Source organism: Phascolarctos cinereus, unplaced genomic scaffold, assembly GCF_003287225.1.
Source record: "Phascolarctos cinereus isolate Bilbo 61053 unplaced genomic scaffold, phaCin_HiC Scaffold_4;HRSCAF=312, whole genome shotgun sequence".
Taxonomy (NCBI): domain Eukaryota; kingdom Metazoa; phylum Chordata; class Mammalia; order Diprotodontia; family Phascolarctidae; genus Phascolarctos; species Phascolarctos cinereus.
The window spans coordinates 81,759,896-81,777,339 of NW_027555847.1; the positions used below are offsets into that span (position 1 = coordinate 81,759,896).

General features: G+C 39.9%; 1 protein-coding gene across 4 annotated transcripts in view; it reads right to left on the bottom strand.

Annotated features, from left to right (window-relative positions):
* The window catches only part of CCM2 (CCM2 scaffold protein), a 125,576-nt gene that overhangs the window by 33,323 nt on the left and 74,809 nt on the right, over positions 1-17,444 (bottom strand). For all 4 annotated transcript variants that reach the window (XM_020971530.1, XM_020971528.2, XM_020971533.2 and 1 more), the window contains exon 2: positions 9,371-9,544. In XM_020971530.1, the coding sequence (XP_020827189.1) occupies positions 9,371-9,544 (174 nt within the window). The remainder of the gene's footprint in view (positions 1-9,370; positions 9,545-17,444) is intronic.

Here is a 17,444-nt window from a genome sequence, read left to right on the forward strand (position 1 = left end):
ACTGTTTTTCTTTTTATCTTCTGTAGAGGGGATGACTCATTAAGTTGGGGGGAGAGAAGAGGACTACTTTAGAAGTTAAAGTGATATAAAAACAAAAGATATGGATATCTTTTCAAGTAACTAAAAAAGACTTTATTGGGGAAATATTAGTGTAACTATAAAACAAGGAAGACTGCCTTCAGACTGCCATAAAAGAGATCTAAGCCTTAAATGACCAGGAGAATTTCAGAAATGGGTGCCGTAAGAAAAATACAAAGAAAACGACTTCTTCCGGCTGGGGGATCAGAAAAGAAGACATGGAGGAAGTAAAATTTTAGCTAAGCTTTAAAGGATTGGTAGACATTCAGTAATGAGTGTTAAGAAATTGGAAATAGCTGAAATAATATAGGCATAGGCCTTGAGGCGAGCAAGTACAGGATGAAGGTGAGAAATAATGAATGAATAGTTCAGTTTGGTTGGACTGAATGATGGAAAAGTAATGAGGTGTATATATGGAAAGTTGTAGCCATGTGGCCATACTCCTCATCCTCTCATGAGCACAGATTGAGGCATTTTTTTGGACATGGCCAGTTCAGAAATTTATTTTGCTTGAATATACATATGTGGATAAATGTACATATGTATATATGTATGTTTACATACACACAAACATATATTTATAGCTATCTGTCCACCTACATTTGTAACAGGGCTATTGTTTTTCTTTCTTTTTCAGTGGAGGGGGAAAGAAATGGGAAGGAGAGAAGGTGGATTTTCACTGACTGAAAAAACTTCTATTTAATTTTTTAAAAAAGAAAGAACATTAAGGCCAAGTTGAAAAGTGCCCATGATCTATACAGCGCTTCTTAATCTGCAAATCACAACCCTATATCTCGACCTGCAGTTTAAGAAGCCCTTAAGGGGTAGCAAATGGAAAAAGTTTAAGAAGCCCTGGTCTACAAAATGAAGGGGTTGTACCAGAGGACCTATAAGTACTATGATATACTAAAAAATGTGGTTCAGTAAACAATAGGGTGCTCCTCAAGGTTTTAAGAAGTTTTATTGATACCACTACAGCTTTCCAGTGTCTCCCCATGTCAAGCCCTCATGTATAAGAAACACCTCTACACAGGTGTCCAGTACAGCAGCTACATTCTGACAAATTTTCCCAGCTGTGGACTCCTGCCTCTGTTCTAGGTAGGGCCTAAAACTGAGCAGTACAAACAATCAATCTGGCCACCTCTTGCTGTCTGCATTTCCATGATCAGTCACATATATCACTCGCCTGATTCTTTTAAACTCTGAATTCATTCAGAGCAGCTGCCCAAGTTTCTCTCAATCCCAAGGAGGTGTTGAAGAAAGCACTGGAAAGTCAGAAGGTCTGGGCTTGGGGTTCAGCTTTGCCACTTAGTACCTGTGTGAGCTTCAGGCAAGTCACTTGTCTGCCTTGGGCTTCAGTTGAATGAGTTGGACTAAATGATGTCTAAGGCCCTTCCCAGCCTCTAAATCTATGGTTCTGTAGTTCCTGTATGTTCACACAATGCCTAATTTGTTTCCCCCCTTTTTTGCTAACACAAACTGTATTGTTAGAAATATTTTGGTATATGTGAAGGTACTTCTGTTTTTTACCTCCTTGTTGTATATGCCCAGGAACGGGATTAATGGATGGCTTTTATCATATAATTCTAAATTATTTCTTAAGATGGCTAGAGCCAACTTGTTACACCAACAGAATATTCATGTGCCTGCCTTTCCACTGAAGGTTTCTGACATGATCTCAGCTATATGCAGGAGGGAGACTGAAGGGAAGGAAGCTAGTTACAAAAATATTGCAGCAGTTCAGGTGAGAGAGGTAATGAGGGTCTGACATGATGGTGATGGCAAAAGAAGTAAACAGATTCAAAAGCTATCACAGGGAGGTAGGCTCAACAAAATTTGGCAAATGACTGTGGAAAATAGAAGACTGGGCCTAAGTAAATGATAGGCCCCCACGAACCAGAGCAGCTACATGGCCCAGAGGAAAGAACACAGGGCTAGGAGTCGACACCTGAGTTAAAATCCAGCCTCAGATACTTACTAGTTGAGTGACCCTAGACAAGTCATTTAACCTCTGTCTACCTCAATTTCCTCATCTGCAAAACTGGGGATCATACTTTTACCTACCTCACAAGGTGAGGATCGATGAGATAATAAGCACACAGTGCCTACCATAGAGTAGGCAACTGATGAATGATTGTTCTCTTTCCCTTCTTCCAACCCTTGCCCCACTTCTACCATCTGAAACGCTGACTGGGATCACTAGTGACCTTTAACAACAGTTTATGTAAAATAGTGGAGTTGGAAGTCAGATCACAAAGGGTTAAGAAGTAAGCCGTGGGAGAGAAAGTAGAAACAATGAATACAGACAACACTGGAGAAGTCTGGCAGTGAAAGGAAGCAGATTAGACTACTACTTGTGTGTGTCAGGGGGGAGATCAGAGACAAAGGAAGAGCTTTTTTGGGGAGCAGGGGTTAGGATAAAGAGGACAATAACATTCACAGGCAAAGGAAAAGTCAATTGTCAGAAAGAGTTTAAGGATATAAGAGATCCAAGATAACTGACAGGTAAGGTTTAGAAAGCATTCAGAGGGGAACACTTCTAATAGCAACCTACCTTTATAGAGTGTTTTTAGGTTTGCCAAGCACATTGCCCACAGTAACGGGGTGAAGAAGCTAATGCAAATATCATTTCATAGACTGGAAAACTGAGGCTCTGAGAGGCAGAGTCTAAGCCAGATGGTTGGGTCCCAAGTCTTGAGCTTTGCCCACTATGTCACATTGCTACTCACACATTTCTAACTTTGACACAGGAGAGAAGAGCAGGGGAGGCAGAGATGCTGTGGACTGAAGCTGAGGAAAGCCTGAGGTGCCTAGCCTGGAGGCCTGTGCTCTAGCACCAGTCTTGCTGTGGGACCCTGGAAAAATTACTGTGTCTCTGGATCTCAGTTTCCTCATTTGTAAGATGAGGGGTTGGCCTATCCTTCCCAGTTCTAACATTGCTGATTCTAGGATTCTGGGAAATTTTGAGGAAGAGAGAGAAGACGAAGGCATTGAGACAACAACATAATCTTTAGCTGTAGTCAAGTTCATCTTCTGAGAATTGGAAAAGTACAGTTACAATGAGGAATAATACTGTGGATCAATTGATGTAAATCTATTGATGTGGACATGCCCATCCTCTGTAGCTCTTGTCCATGGCCTCCCAGCATCAGGTCATCTACAAACAGAAGCATCTGGAGGATCCCTCTCTTCCTTTAACTCAGTTTCTGGACTGGGCCTCATTCATGCAGGTGACGACCACCTTTAGTGAGTATATTAATTAATGATCAGATGACTAAACAAGATTTTTTCTGTTATAATTTTCAAGAGATTCACACATGGGATATATACTTTGTTGGAAGATAGCCTGTAAGGTGGTGTTTTGTTTGAATAAATCAAATGCTTTTGTCCTAATCAACAATCAGTAAGTGGGAGATAAAAAGCCAGACTCCTAGCTGAGATATTACAAAATTAGGAGCTAGACCCATCACAGGGATCACTTGTAAGCAAACTAAAAGTCTTGCCATAGGAAAGCAATTTTATTATTTTCCTTTTCACTCTCAACTATCTATGCCATGAATCCCATACACAAGAGTATACCTGTGACAGTATGCAGCTAACACAACGTTCATCAGAAAATCCTTTACTTCAATATGAACTTGAACATGTTGATATTCCCTCCAATGGAGCCCATCACAATTCATCCATGCCTCTTGGCTTGTCTGTATTCTTCCAGAGACCATCTCAACAGGCTGGAGATCTTCCTCTAGGTCTTTTTACATTTTATGGATAGCAGTAAAACAATCAGACTGTTTATGTCATCCTCAACTTTTAAAAAATTTTTTATTAATTTATTTTGATTTATCAATAATCACTTCCATATGCTTTTGAGTTTAAAATTTTTCTCCCTCTTCCTCCCTACCACCCTCCCCAAGACGGCACACAATCTGATATAGGCTATACATTTACATTCCTATTAAACATATTTTCACATTAGTGGTGTTGTAAGTAAAAATTAAAACCAACAGGAGGAACCATCATAAAGAGGAAACAAAACTCAGTAGAAGAGAAAAAAGAGTAGAAATTCAACTTTCATAGTTCTTTCTTTGGATGTGGACAGCATTTTCCATCACGAGGCCTCTGGAGATGTCTTAGATGCTTGTATTACTGGGAAGAGTTAAGTTTATCAATATTAGTCATTGCACAATGTGGCTGTTATTATGTACAACGTTTTCTTGGTTCTGCTCACTTCACTCAACATCAGACCATACAAGTCTTTCCAGGTTTTTCTGAAGTCAGCCTGTTCATCATTTCTTACAGCACAATAGTATTCCATTACATTCATATACCACAACTTGTTCAGCCATTCCCCAATTGATGGGGCATCTTCTCAATTTCCAATTTTTTGCCACCACAGAAAGAGCTGCTATGAATACTTTTGTACATGTGGGTCCTTTTCCCATTTGTATGATCTCTTTGGGATGCAGCCCTAGAAGTGATATTGCTGGGTCAAAGGGTATGCACATTTTTTTATAGCCCTTTGGGCATAGTTCCAAATTGTTCTCCAAAATGGTTGAATCATTTCACAACTCCACCAACAATGCATTAGTGTTCCAATTTTCCCACATCTTCTCCAACATGTATCATTTTCCTGTTTTGTCATGTTGGCCAATCTGATAGGTGTTATGTGGTACCTCAGAGTTGTTTTGATTTGCATTTCTCTAATCAATAATGATTTAGAGCATTTTTTCATATGACTATAGGTGGCTTTAATTTCTTCATCTGAGAACTGCCTGTTCATATCATTTGACCATTTATCAACTGGTATCCCCAACTCTTGACACGATTGTCCCAAACATATATTTCCTCAATGATAGTCCTTATGTTATTTCTTGCACATATGTAGTCACTGGAAATCATTTGTAGCCTACTTATGCCGAACATTCACCATCACTTTATGGGTTACTTACATTTCTGATTCTTCAGAACCTGCGTGTAATGTTATAGGATTTATAACCACAAAATATCAACGGGAGGACATAAAAATGGGGTCTTTGTGCCAGAGAGTAGCTTGGGCCTGTTACAAACACATTACAATTTTCCAAATGCAAGCCAGCCTGCTCTCCTTCTCCTGTTCAATTCTGGATCCAATTCACTGTCCATCTGAAGTACGTCTGTCAGATTTTATATACTGAGGAATAACTTGGCATATTGGCACTCCTAATGCATGTCACAGTCTTACAAAAGGCATTTTTTCATCTCTACGCGCCAACTGTCATCAGTATGTATACCAATTGTTATTTATTTGTTTGTTTGTTTATTTATTTATCTGGGATGTGAGGCAATTGGGGTTAAGTGATTTGTCCAGGGTCACACAGTTAGTGTCAAGTGTCTGAGGCCAAGTTTGAACTCAGGTTCTCCTGACTCTAGGGCCGGTGCTCTATCTATTGTGCCACCTAGCTGCCTCTCCAATGGTTATTTCTTTAGTAATCACTAACCTCTCTGAGAAGATGTTATAATGTTATAAAAATGATTACACACATATTGAAGATAGTCTTGCTAAAAATAAGAGGGGAAATAGGTGGACTTTCAAATATAATTCTCTACAGCTGATTATAACCTTATAGTCATACCTGCCAAACATGTTCTTCCCAGTCTTCAGAGGATGCACTAGGGGAAAAGTATAGCAGAGAAGAAAATGCACTGGATAGAAGAGTCACAAGATTGGGCTTCAACTCTGATCTCTATCACTAACTAGTTCCATGATCCTGGGCTACCCATTTAACTCTCTTGAGTTTCAGTTTCCTCATCTATAAAATGGGGATAATACCTACACCACCCATCTTACAGGTCCACTGGGGGGCTTGCATGAAATAAAGGACTTTGTAATTACAAAGTTCTGTACACAACTAAGTTGTCATCATTATTATGAACTTTACCCTTCACTAGAAGACTGTCATTTTCCCAATCCTGCTCTTTGATGCTAAGTAGCCAGTTTTTCACTGCTCATATATACCCTTTACCTTCTAAGGCCACAATCTTTGATTGGAAGATGAACCCATTACTTATTTCTGCCATTCTCTACTTTGCCCCAAGTCCTTAAATTTCCTAACCCAGGATTTCAAATTCACTGGAGTTACATTTAAAATTTTTTCCTGCCTTCGTGCTATGTCATTCATTCCCAAGACAACCAGCAGAAATGGGCAGTGGCTGGGGTAGATCTGATTAACTCTGGCAGATTCCGTCATATGCATCCTCCAAGAAAAGACAGCCCATCTAACTTTCTCATTAGTTCGGTTAGGTCTCTATTTGACTTCTTCCATACCTCTTCAGCAGAAAATGATCATTCACTTTATTGCGTTTGCTAAACCTCACACACCACCTTTGAGGGTGGCACTGTGTCTTGAAGGGCATGATGACAATAAAGAACAAGGTTAGGGTTTCCTTTAACACTAAGTTCAAATCCCACCCTCTGCAGTGGGCCTTTCCTGGTCCCTCTCAAGTGCTAGCACCTTCCCTTCTCAGATTAACTTCCATCTACTCTGTATATATTACATCTGTACCTAGTTATCTGCATGCTTTTTCCTCCATTCAAATGTATACTCTTTGAGGGCAGGCAGCATTTTAAAAAAAATCTTTCTTTGTAACCCCAGCCCTTAGCACAGTGCTTGGCACACAGTAACACTTAAAAACTTAATAATAATAAAACACTTAATAAGTGCTTATTGACTAATCTTACAGATGAGGAAACAGGTTGAAAGAGGGTTAAGTGACTTGCCTAGGGTCATACAGTTAGTAAGAGTCTGATGGATGATTTGAAATTGGGTCTTAGAAGTCTTGTGTTCTATCTCCTGTGACTCCTGGTTCCTTGGAAATTACTTTACAGTGGTTCCTATCCACTTGCTGGCCTGAGCCCCTGAAGCTGAAGACCAGCCTTCAGTAGCAGAATAAAGGCTACAATGAGTAGGGAATGGCTGAATGCACTGCTCAGATGTCAGACTTCTTTGGGACCATTCATTCACCCTGAAATTCTACCTCCGCCACTGCTGCCTATTCCTCCTTTTCAATCTCCTCTGGATCCCAGACAATTAAAGATCAGGTGATCTTGATAATGGTGCCATGTACATGCAGGACTTTCTAAGTATCTACCACATGAGACCCACTAGGCTACTTTGTTGTTGCATGAAATAGCAAGGTTCACATATCACAGTGTCTGTGTTACACAGTTTGGTAGTTGGGAGGTCAACATGTGATGCTTCTACTAAAGGCTAATGATCAACCCCGAGTTCAAGAACCACCAAGAGGCTCCTGGAAAGCTGCCTGGATCTGGGTATGAAACACCCAAAAATAAGTATGGTACCAGTGGCAATGAGAAATCCAAAGAGTACAATGGTGAGTCTTCCTATGAGAAATAATGTTCATAGCAGGTGGCTTTTTAAAAACAGAATGGAATAAATCAGCAAAAGCTTTTCCTAAGTTCTCTAAGGATTTATGATGTAACTTCTATTACTCTTTCTTTCATAGATATAACACCACTTTCATCATGTTCATTAACTCTGAAATTCCTTTATCTGATCATAATCTGATGTCTTTCCATCTCTCCCTCTGCCTTGTGACTCCAAATCCTGTTCTTCATCCTCACCATGACCTCCAACCCTCCACCCCTCAGTTTTTTTCCAAGCACCGGGAAAGCTGGGAAGCCAAGAGTTGTGGTAGCTGTGGGAGTGGAACAAATGGGTTGGATGGAGATAGCGTGAAAGTAAAAATGGGAGGATCTGGCAACTGACTGGATATGTGGGGTGAGAGAGAATGAGGGGTTGAGAATGATGTCAAGATTACAATCCTGAGAGAATGGAAAGATGGTGGTATCTTGACAGAAACAGGGAAGTTTGGGAGAGGAAAGAGTTTAGGGAGGAAAATATGATGAGTCAAGTTTTAGACTTTGTGAGTTTAAGACATTTCTAGGTCATCCAGTTTAAAATGTCTAATAGGCAACTGAAGATGAAGTAAAAGCAAAACACAAACAGGATGAGGTTGAAGTCTATCAAGGAGCATCCTGAATTTAGATCCACAAATGTGAGTTACCAGCCATTATCTCTACCAGTGATAAAATTCAACAGAAATGATCAATTCAGAAGGCTATGCAAGTCAAGCTAAACAGCTGTGGCTAGTAGGTGATTAATAAATATTTGTTGGATAAATGACTGACTAAATGATATGAATTCTAGAAATATGAACATAGATTTAAAAAATATGATCTAAGTAGGACAGGGGAAAGGGAACAGATCAAGCTTCTTTTCTAAGTTTAATAGCTACAGTTATTAAGAAGGGCCTAATTTCCTTTTAAGCATAAATTTCTTAGCAATAGTATTTTTCTTTTATCTAGTTGACTACTCTTTGACCTGGGTGTGGGGAAAAGACGACCTTCTCTCCATACCTCCTCCTTTAGACCCTGGGAAATAAGCTTTGTGTTTTGGTCTGTTTCAACTGTCCTGTTCAGTTCTGGGGGCAGTCAGAGGAGTCCCAGGACCTGGGAGTTCAAGCCATGGCGACCTCAGAGGCAGGATCCCAGTCTGGATGTTGTTGCCAGACATGCCGGACTTTCAACTGGGAACCTGGTGAGACCACGCCAAATAAGAATTAAATTCAACTGTTAAACTAATTCCTTTCCCCTCCCCAGAGAGTGAGTTGGGGTGAGGACTATGCCCCATGTAGATGCTATACTTTTTTTTTTTAGGCAGTTGGGGTTAAGTGACTTGCCCAGGGTCACACAGCTAGTAAGTGTCAAGTGTTTGGTCGAAGGCCGGATTTGAACTCAGGTCCTCCTGACCTCAGGGTTGGTGTTCTATCCACTGTACCACCTAGCTGCCCCTATAGTTGCTATACTTTTAAAGTAAATATTCCTTTGTGAAAGGTAATTTGACTATTAAGTAATTAAATGGAACAAGGATACTGGGGACCCCTCCCAAAACTGAGGGAATATTATTGGTGGTGAGCCGATGGCAGATATCGGACATCACTAAACCCCCTTGAAGGTATCAAAGAACTGTGAGGAAAGTGGGAAATGTAACATACCTGGCCTTTGAGCAGAGTAAGGATGGGCAGGGGGACAGTAATCACTTTACATAATTTGCAATTGTTTTTTTGAGGGATGGCTTTGCTGTTAAAATATGACTATGAAATTACAGGATCAACTGAGGTTTTAAAAAAAAAAAGGTCTGTTCTTGTCTTGAAAGTCCATTTGCACACATAATAAATTAGTTTGGGTGAAGAATTAAAAGGGCAATTATTTCCTGTTTCCATGACCACTTACCTTCACTTCCTTTTCAATATAGTCATTCAACAGTATATCTGGTTCAACTCGATCAGGCAGAGATAGCACCACAGTATGAAGAGGGCGTCTTTCTGTGACCTTCTCATGGGCCTTCTTATCCCGACCTTTTTCTCCTTTTAGAAAAACTCGCTTAAATGGCGACACAATTCCAGGCTGTTGGGAAAAAAGATGAGAATGTTTGGCTTTTTGACACTTAAAGATTATTTTGTTACAAATAAGATTAATGAATCAATAACCCAAACCATCCCTAAGGGGTTCCCTAGTCAACTATGAACAGGCAATCACTAGGCTATTGGAAAAAAATGTTGAATTCATAGCCAACTGACTTTTGGTCCTCAGAATACAGAGTGCTAAGATTAAATGCGGGGCTGTCAGGGTCGCCTTTTGGGTTAATAAAAAGGCCTCATCATTCAGTTGTCTGTTCACATGTTCATAAATCAACGACCAGTTATTTTTTAAGGTATGAGAAATATTAGCTGGCAAGAAGACAGAAAAGTTTGGTTTTTTCCTGGAAGATCACGAATGTGGTATCCCTTACTCTATCCACTTCTCACAGATTTCATTTAGGTGATGCTGGTAAAGCAGACTGTGAAGTATAGACCAACTACAGCAACTATTTGAAAATTAACAGAATGTATCAAGGATAAGACTTAATTCTCACTCCATATTCATTACTTAAATAAGCATTTAGCTCTCTAAATGTAACTGTGAATACTGCCTAAGGGAATAAAAAAAAAATAAACACAACATTGCAGAACAGGGCATGGTATTTAATTTTCAATGGCACTACAAAGGGAAAAAAAGCTCATCAAATAGAGCATTTTACCATTAGAAAACCACAAGATATTTGAATCAACCTGGCAAAGAAAGGATCTCAGAAAGCACTTCTTTTCCATCTATATGCTCTCTCCTGCAGATCTCACCAACTCCAGTTCAATTACCATCCCTATGCATATTATATATACTATACATACAAGTGGGATATATAGCTACATATCTACATATATCTCCAACCTAGGTTTCTCTCCTGAGCTCCACTCCCACATCACTAACTGCCTACTGAATACTTCAAACTGGATACTCCATGGGTATTTCAAACTTACTAAGTCTAAAACAGAACTTATTATCTTTTCCACCAAAACTACCTTTTCTCTGAACCTCCTCATTACTGTTGAAAACACCACTATTCAAGTCACCCTGCTTCTCAACTTTGGTGTAATCCTCAATTCCTCATTCACCCCCCAAATATCCAATCAGTTGCCTCACCTTGTTTTAATCTCCTTATCTCTCACATATGTCTCCCTGTCTTCATTCACACACACATCACTCTAGTTTAGGCCTTCATACCCTCTCTCTTCTTTCCTTAATTCACTACTCTAATCCATCTTCCAAACAACAAGTCAAGTAATTTTCCTAAAATGTGGGTCTCATGCACACATCACCCTGTGTACTTTATAATGAACTCCAGTGGCACCTTACTATTTCTAGTCTTATTCTAGAATATAAACTCCTCTTTTGGCAAATTAAAGTTCACCACAATCTGACTCAAACCTACCATTCCAGTCGTTTGACATGCTGCTCTCCTCCATGCAGTCTACCTTCTAGCCATAATGGCTTTCCTGCTGTTCCTCATACACCACTCTACATCTTCCATCTCTGTGCTTCTGCACCAGGTGTCCCCCATGCCTGCGCAATGCTCTTCCTCCTTACCTAAACTGTTGGACCCTGGTTTCCCTTCATACTCAGGACTAGGTTCTCTTGGACAAAACTTCTTCCTGGCCCCCAGACACTAGCGCAGCTCCCCCCTCTAAGGTTAACTTGTAACCTCCAAGAGAAAGTAAAAAGTTTTCTTTTTTGACCCCTGGGCTCTTCCTACTTTTCCAGTCTTCTTTATACTTACTCCCCTACAAATACTGTATGATCCAGTTACACCGGCCTATGTGTTGTTCTGTGAATACAACACTACCTTTAGGCTCTAGACCCTTATTTGTCTCCCCACCCTGAGGCAATTGGGGTTAAGTGACTTGCCCTGGGTCACACAGCTAGTGAGCGTCAAGTGTTTGGTCTGAGACCACATTTGAATTCAGGTCCTCCTGACTCCACAGCTGGTGCTCTATCCACTGTGCCATCTAGCTGGCTCTATGCCTTTTAACTGGCCATTCCTCATACCTGAATGCTTGTCTTCCTCACCTTCATCTCTTTCCTGGCTTCCTTCAAGTCTCAGCTCAAATCCTAACTTTTACAAGAGGCCTTTTCTGGTCCCTCCCCCAGCTGCTAGTACCTTCCCCTCTCAGATCACTTCCTATCTATATCCTTAGAGTAGGCACTGTTATCTTTCACTGTATTCCTGGCACACTCTAAGTGCTTAATAAATGCTTTTTGATTATTTTGTACATGTTTCTATTACTGTAGAATTTAAATTTGAGGGCAAGGGCAATTTTGTTTTTGTCTTTGTATTCCTGTTGCCTGGCATACAGTAGATGCTTAATAAACACTTTATTGGATGACCAATTGAATAATCATCTCCAATAATTTTGCACAAAACAAATTATGAATCAACAAATTAACAAGCATTCCTTGAGTGTTGATATAACAGAAGAATCAATATTTTACTGAGACACCTTGGCTCCTATTATACACATATCCCCATAACTCTTTGAATTCTTCATCCAGGAAGCCAAACTTCTACTCATCTCCAGATGAATCCCCATGAGGATTCCTACTTTTCCCACTCTAAAGTCATTAAGTTCTCCCTTGCTCAAAAGACAGAATTGTCTCCTACTTTATTAAGAACAAGACATCTATTGTGTGCTATTCCCTTCTCTTCACCCTGGCCTCAATTTCTCAGGTGTTTAGGAACAGAGATATTATATATCTGGGGTCCCCATCCAGACACAGATACACTGGAGATAAGTCATCACACATGGTGAGTCTTTTTTTTTGGGGGGGGTTGAGGCAATCAGGGTAAAGTGACTTGCCCAGGGTCACAGAGCTAGTAAGTGTCAAGTGTCTGAGGCCACATTTGAACTCAGGTCCTCCTGACTCAAAGGCTGGTGCTCTATTCACTGTGCCACCTAGCTGCCCCTACATGGTGATTCTTATAAATGGTACTCAGAGAACCATGTTAAATGGTGATGGTCAGGTAAAAGCAGATTCTCTTACCTACAATTCCTCCACTCAATCAACCAGTGAATCAACATTTATTAACGTTGATTTAAGCAATTTATTAAGCACCTACTATGTGTCACGCACTGTGCTAAGCATTAGGAACACAAAAAGAGGCTCCTGTCCTCCAGGAGCTCACAATCTAGAGGACTCTTTCTCCTGTGACGGTCAGTGCTTAAGAGAGACTCAGTCCTATAGCTATAGCAGTATCTATATATACTATGCTATAGTATACTATAGCTACATAGTGAGAGCTTTTAAAGCATTATTATGGAGAGTTCATTAGCAGTGCAGACACCCTACACCAATATCAGAATAGTGAAGATTGTCTCATTTAGCCACTAAGGTCATCTCTCAAAATCAGGCAGTATTATTGCTAAGCTCAGAGAAGATACAAAATACCCAATAGGCATATGTAGGGACTTCTTCAAACATTTCGCGATGATTGACCCATGAGCAAAAAGCTTCCAGTTAGAAATCCTGTCACCTCCTTTGAGATTTACCTGGAGTTCTCCATCTTTGACTACAAAAATGGTACCGGGGGGCACCTAGGTGGCTCAGTGAATAGAGCACCAGCCCTGGAATCAGGAGGACCCCTGAGTTCAAATCTGTCCTCGGACACATAAAACTCAATAGCTGTGTGACTCTGGGCAACTCACTTAACCCCAACTGCCTCACCAAAAAAAAAAAGGTACTAGAGTATCTAGCCTTCTCATGAAGACATTCACTGTGATCTTAAGGCTTGCGACTATTATTATCACAGCTAGGCCTTAAAAGCATGTGTCTACCTTCAAGTGAACCTCTATTAGCCTTCCCCAGATTCTTGGCTACAGAACTGATTTCATGTGGAAATAAAGAGAAGACATTGTTTAATTTTTTATCCAAAATTACAGGTTTGTGTTGCTGGTATTAACAGGACCAAATGTCTTAATCAGGTTGTTCTACTGGAGATGGAAGTTGTCCCTGAGACCTATTCATTTCCAGAGAGTTCTACTCAGTTAACATTTATTACACACAAACAATGTACTAGGTGCTAGGCACCAGGGGCATAAAGACAATAATGAACATAATCCCACTCCTTAAGAAGTTTATATTTTACTGTGAAGAAACACACAAGTCAATATAAAATATTTACAAAGTAATTTGGGGAGGAGGAGTTGCTAACAACTGGGGGATTTAGGAAAGATTTAGTGTACTTTGTAGAAGAGGTAGTAATTGAACTGAGTTTTGACATGAGTTTGGGATGCCAAGAGGTGGTGGGGAAAGGCAGGGGAGGGGAGTTGTTTGCATGTTGTCTCCTCCGTTAGACTTGCAACTCTTGAGGACAGAGACTGGTTGCCTTTCTTTGTTTCCCCAGCACAGTGACTGGGGGCATAGGGGGCAACCTTGTGCAAAGGGGATGGCAAATAGGTCATTTTGCCTGGAAGATAAGTCTGAAGGGGCTTTAAATGGTAAACACAGGGTTTTATTTACATGCCAACAAAGACAGAGTGGCCTTAAACTGGCTAGTATGTATCTGCTTGGCCATAGCCAATTGTACGGTACAAACAGTTTGGTACTTGAGTTTTTGATTTTAAACTGAGAGTCGTCATGCATTTGGGATACAGAGGCTTTCATTAAAACCAAGCTCCTAATTGCATCATCTCATGGCAAATGATTTGAATTTTAAGATAATTATTTTAGAAGGGAGCAGCATTTAGTAGTGGGATGTATTACAAGGGTGTGCTGGAGCCAGAACTAACTGCCATTTACAACCAAGAAACTTGTCAAAACACTACAAGCCAGGGTATGATTTATTGTTTTGTTGATTGTCTAGACGTAAAGAACCTATGGAGAAAATGTTTACATACATTTACACTTAAAAGTGTGTCATGGGGCATATTTTTTTGTTGTTGTTTCTGAAGAGCTAGTTGTTAAACATTTACCAGCATACCAATGGCTGTAATCTATGAGGGTCATGGTGATACTAAAACCGTAAGGAGAAAGCTAGAAAGGTTTATAGAGTTTGTATATGGAAACTACAGCCCTGTGATTTGGTCTTTCTGTTTTGAGTAGCAAATGTACTTTTCTCCCCCATCCCTCCAACCCCTCCTGGCCTAGACTGTTGGTGGGGTGGCCCTCTTCCTCCATCATAAACATCCTTGAATAGCTCTATTACTCCAATAGAATCTCTCTCAATGATGGATCTGACTTCTTCATTTCAGAGGGGAATTTTTCATGTTCACAGAACTGCAGCTTTTAACAGGCATATTCTTTCTGCCTAACATTATGGGTTAATTCTAAGAAAACAGTTTTAGAAGAAAAAAAGTTTTAGAAGAAATATAGAAAGAAATTCCATAGAAACAATGTTATACATGTGCCAAATGAGTGGCAAGTTGAACAATGTTTCATAAGGGTAATCTCTACTAGGGCTTGGCTAAGATGTCATTGAAATTATTTGGTGAGGACAAATTTATACAGGGACTATGTCTCTGTAAGGTATTCCCAATACTGGATAGGGGGCATTTCTGGAAATAGCTTATTGTAACAGCTTGCTAAAGGGTGAAATCTGACAAAGCTTGCATAATCTGCTCTTGCTTTCCTCAATGTTCAGACATTAGTGAAACTCCTAAGGCAAATGAGGAGATTCAAAGAAAAGTAAGATAAGGTCCCTTCTACCTGAGTAAGCTTCCCTGAAGCAATTAATATGTGTCATAGGTACATATTTAACTGCAAAATGATGAGAATCATAATGACTAATATTTATAAAATGCTTCAAGCCACCTTATACATATCTGTAAAACATAAATGTGAATGAGCTGCCCCCCTCATCCATAAGTTATATAATCATTTAAATGTTATAATGCTTAAACTACACTTACCCAATTTCTTAGACCGCCATAATATTTTTTATAAAGCTTTAATAAAATAATTTCCCTTCTTCCTATCAGGACTGTCATTCTGTTAGAGAAGAGCAGGTTATTCTGAGTAACTCAATTCTTCATACAAGATATCCTTATTCAGTCATTTATTCATTCAATACTGCTCCCAAGGAAATTATAATTTGTTCCCTATTAGACAGTCCTTAGCTGGTCAATTACTACACAATCAACAAGCATTTGTTAACTGCATACCATGTTTGAAGGACAGCTAGGTGGTACAGTGAATAGAGTGCTGGGCCTGGAGTCAGGAAGGCTCATCCTCCTGAGTTTAAATTTGGCCTCAGATATTTACTAGTTGTGTGACCCTGGGCAAGTCATTTAACTCTGTCTGCCTCAGTTCCTCATCTGTAAAATGAGCTAGAGAAGAAAATGGCAAACCACTCCAGTACTTCGCCAAGAAAACCCCAAATGGAGTCATAAAAAGTTGGACATGACTGAGAAACAACCAAACATGTGCCAGGTACTCTCTGAGTGCTATGGATACAAAGAAAGGTGGCCCCTGCCTGTCCGCAAAGATCTCATATTCAAATAAGGGAGACAAATTTTTATGTACATACAAGATATATGGAGTGTAAATGGAAAGTCTTTTCAGACAGAATGGACAGCAGTGGGAAGGGTTGGGAAAGGGCTCCTGCAGAATGCAGGATTTTAGCTGCGTCTTGAAGGAATCAAGGGAAACCAGGAGATGAGGAGGATGACCATTTCAAGCATGGGGGGCAGCCAGTGAAAATGCATGGAGTTGAGAGATATAGTGTTATATGCAAGGAACAGCAAGAACTCTGATCACATGGAAGGGAGAAAGTATAAAAAGATCGGAAAGACATAAAGAACTCAGGTTGCAAAGGGCTTGAAGTGTCAGAGGAATTTACAGTTGATCCTGGAGGTAACAGGAACAACTGGAGATTATGGAGTAGGGGAATGTAGTCAGACCTGTGCTTTAAAGAAATCACTTTGGGAGCTGAATGGAGAGGATGGCTTGGAGTGAAGAAGAGATTTGAGGCAGGAAGACCAAATGACTTTTGAATTCTCAAAGGCTATGCCAGGAGAGCACAAATTTCTGGCAGTCATGATGGAAAGGCTTTGAGTATTTCTGAGGACCTGGCTACATTCTGTGACTCATCATTAGGAGGCTTACTATTAGGCAATGAATTTTTTAAGCACAGCAATCCACTAAATAAAGAAGAATATAAAATGGGCCTGAATCCTAAGCAGTCCCTTACACATTAGCAGTGGCAGTAGTAGGAGGTAGGGTGGAGTGGAAAAAGGGATAGAGTGTCAAGAATCACATGATTTTTAGACACCAATAAGCATTAATTCAATTACTGGTCCTCTAAATGTGAGAGCCCTGTCCTACGACCAATGACTCAGCACAATACTAGGGAACTGAACAATATTTACATTCTTGCTAGAAATGAAACCAGAAGATAAAAGAAAGTTACAGCTAAATTAAAGGATGGTTCAAAGGTATTCTTTGGAGAGGTAAATAAAGGGCTGTTGGACTTGGTTACTTGGTTTCCCTCACATCCTCAAAACTGTACTGTTTCAAGTATGACCCATCTTTCCTTGAGTATCTTTGGTCTAGTTCAGCTGCTCTGCTCTTCCCAGCTTTTCTTTCAGGGGCTGTTTGCACTTCCTCATAAAGTACATCCTTAGCTATCTTTAGAGTCCACATGGGGATCTTGTCCACTTTTCCTCTGTTGTCCTTCCAGTTTCACTCCTAAATAACCATTAGATGACTTTGCTTAGTTGAGTCTCTAAGTTTTCTGGAAATTTGTTTTTTCCTCAACTATTTTAAAGAAATAATATTGTTCATAATCTTTCACCATCCTTTGGATAAATATTACAATCAAGTTTATTCTAACTCAGTGTTTGCCTTTGGTTTCCCTATCTCTCTAATGGGCAAAGAGGCTAAATGTTCTCTGGCTGAAAGAGCATGTTGGTTCTTTTGGATTCACTATGTTGTTTGA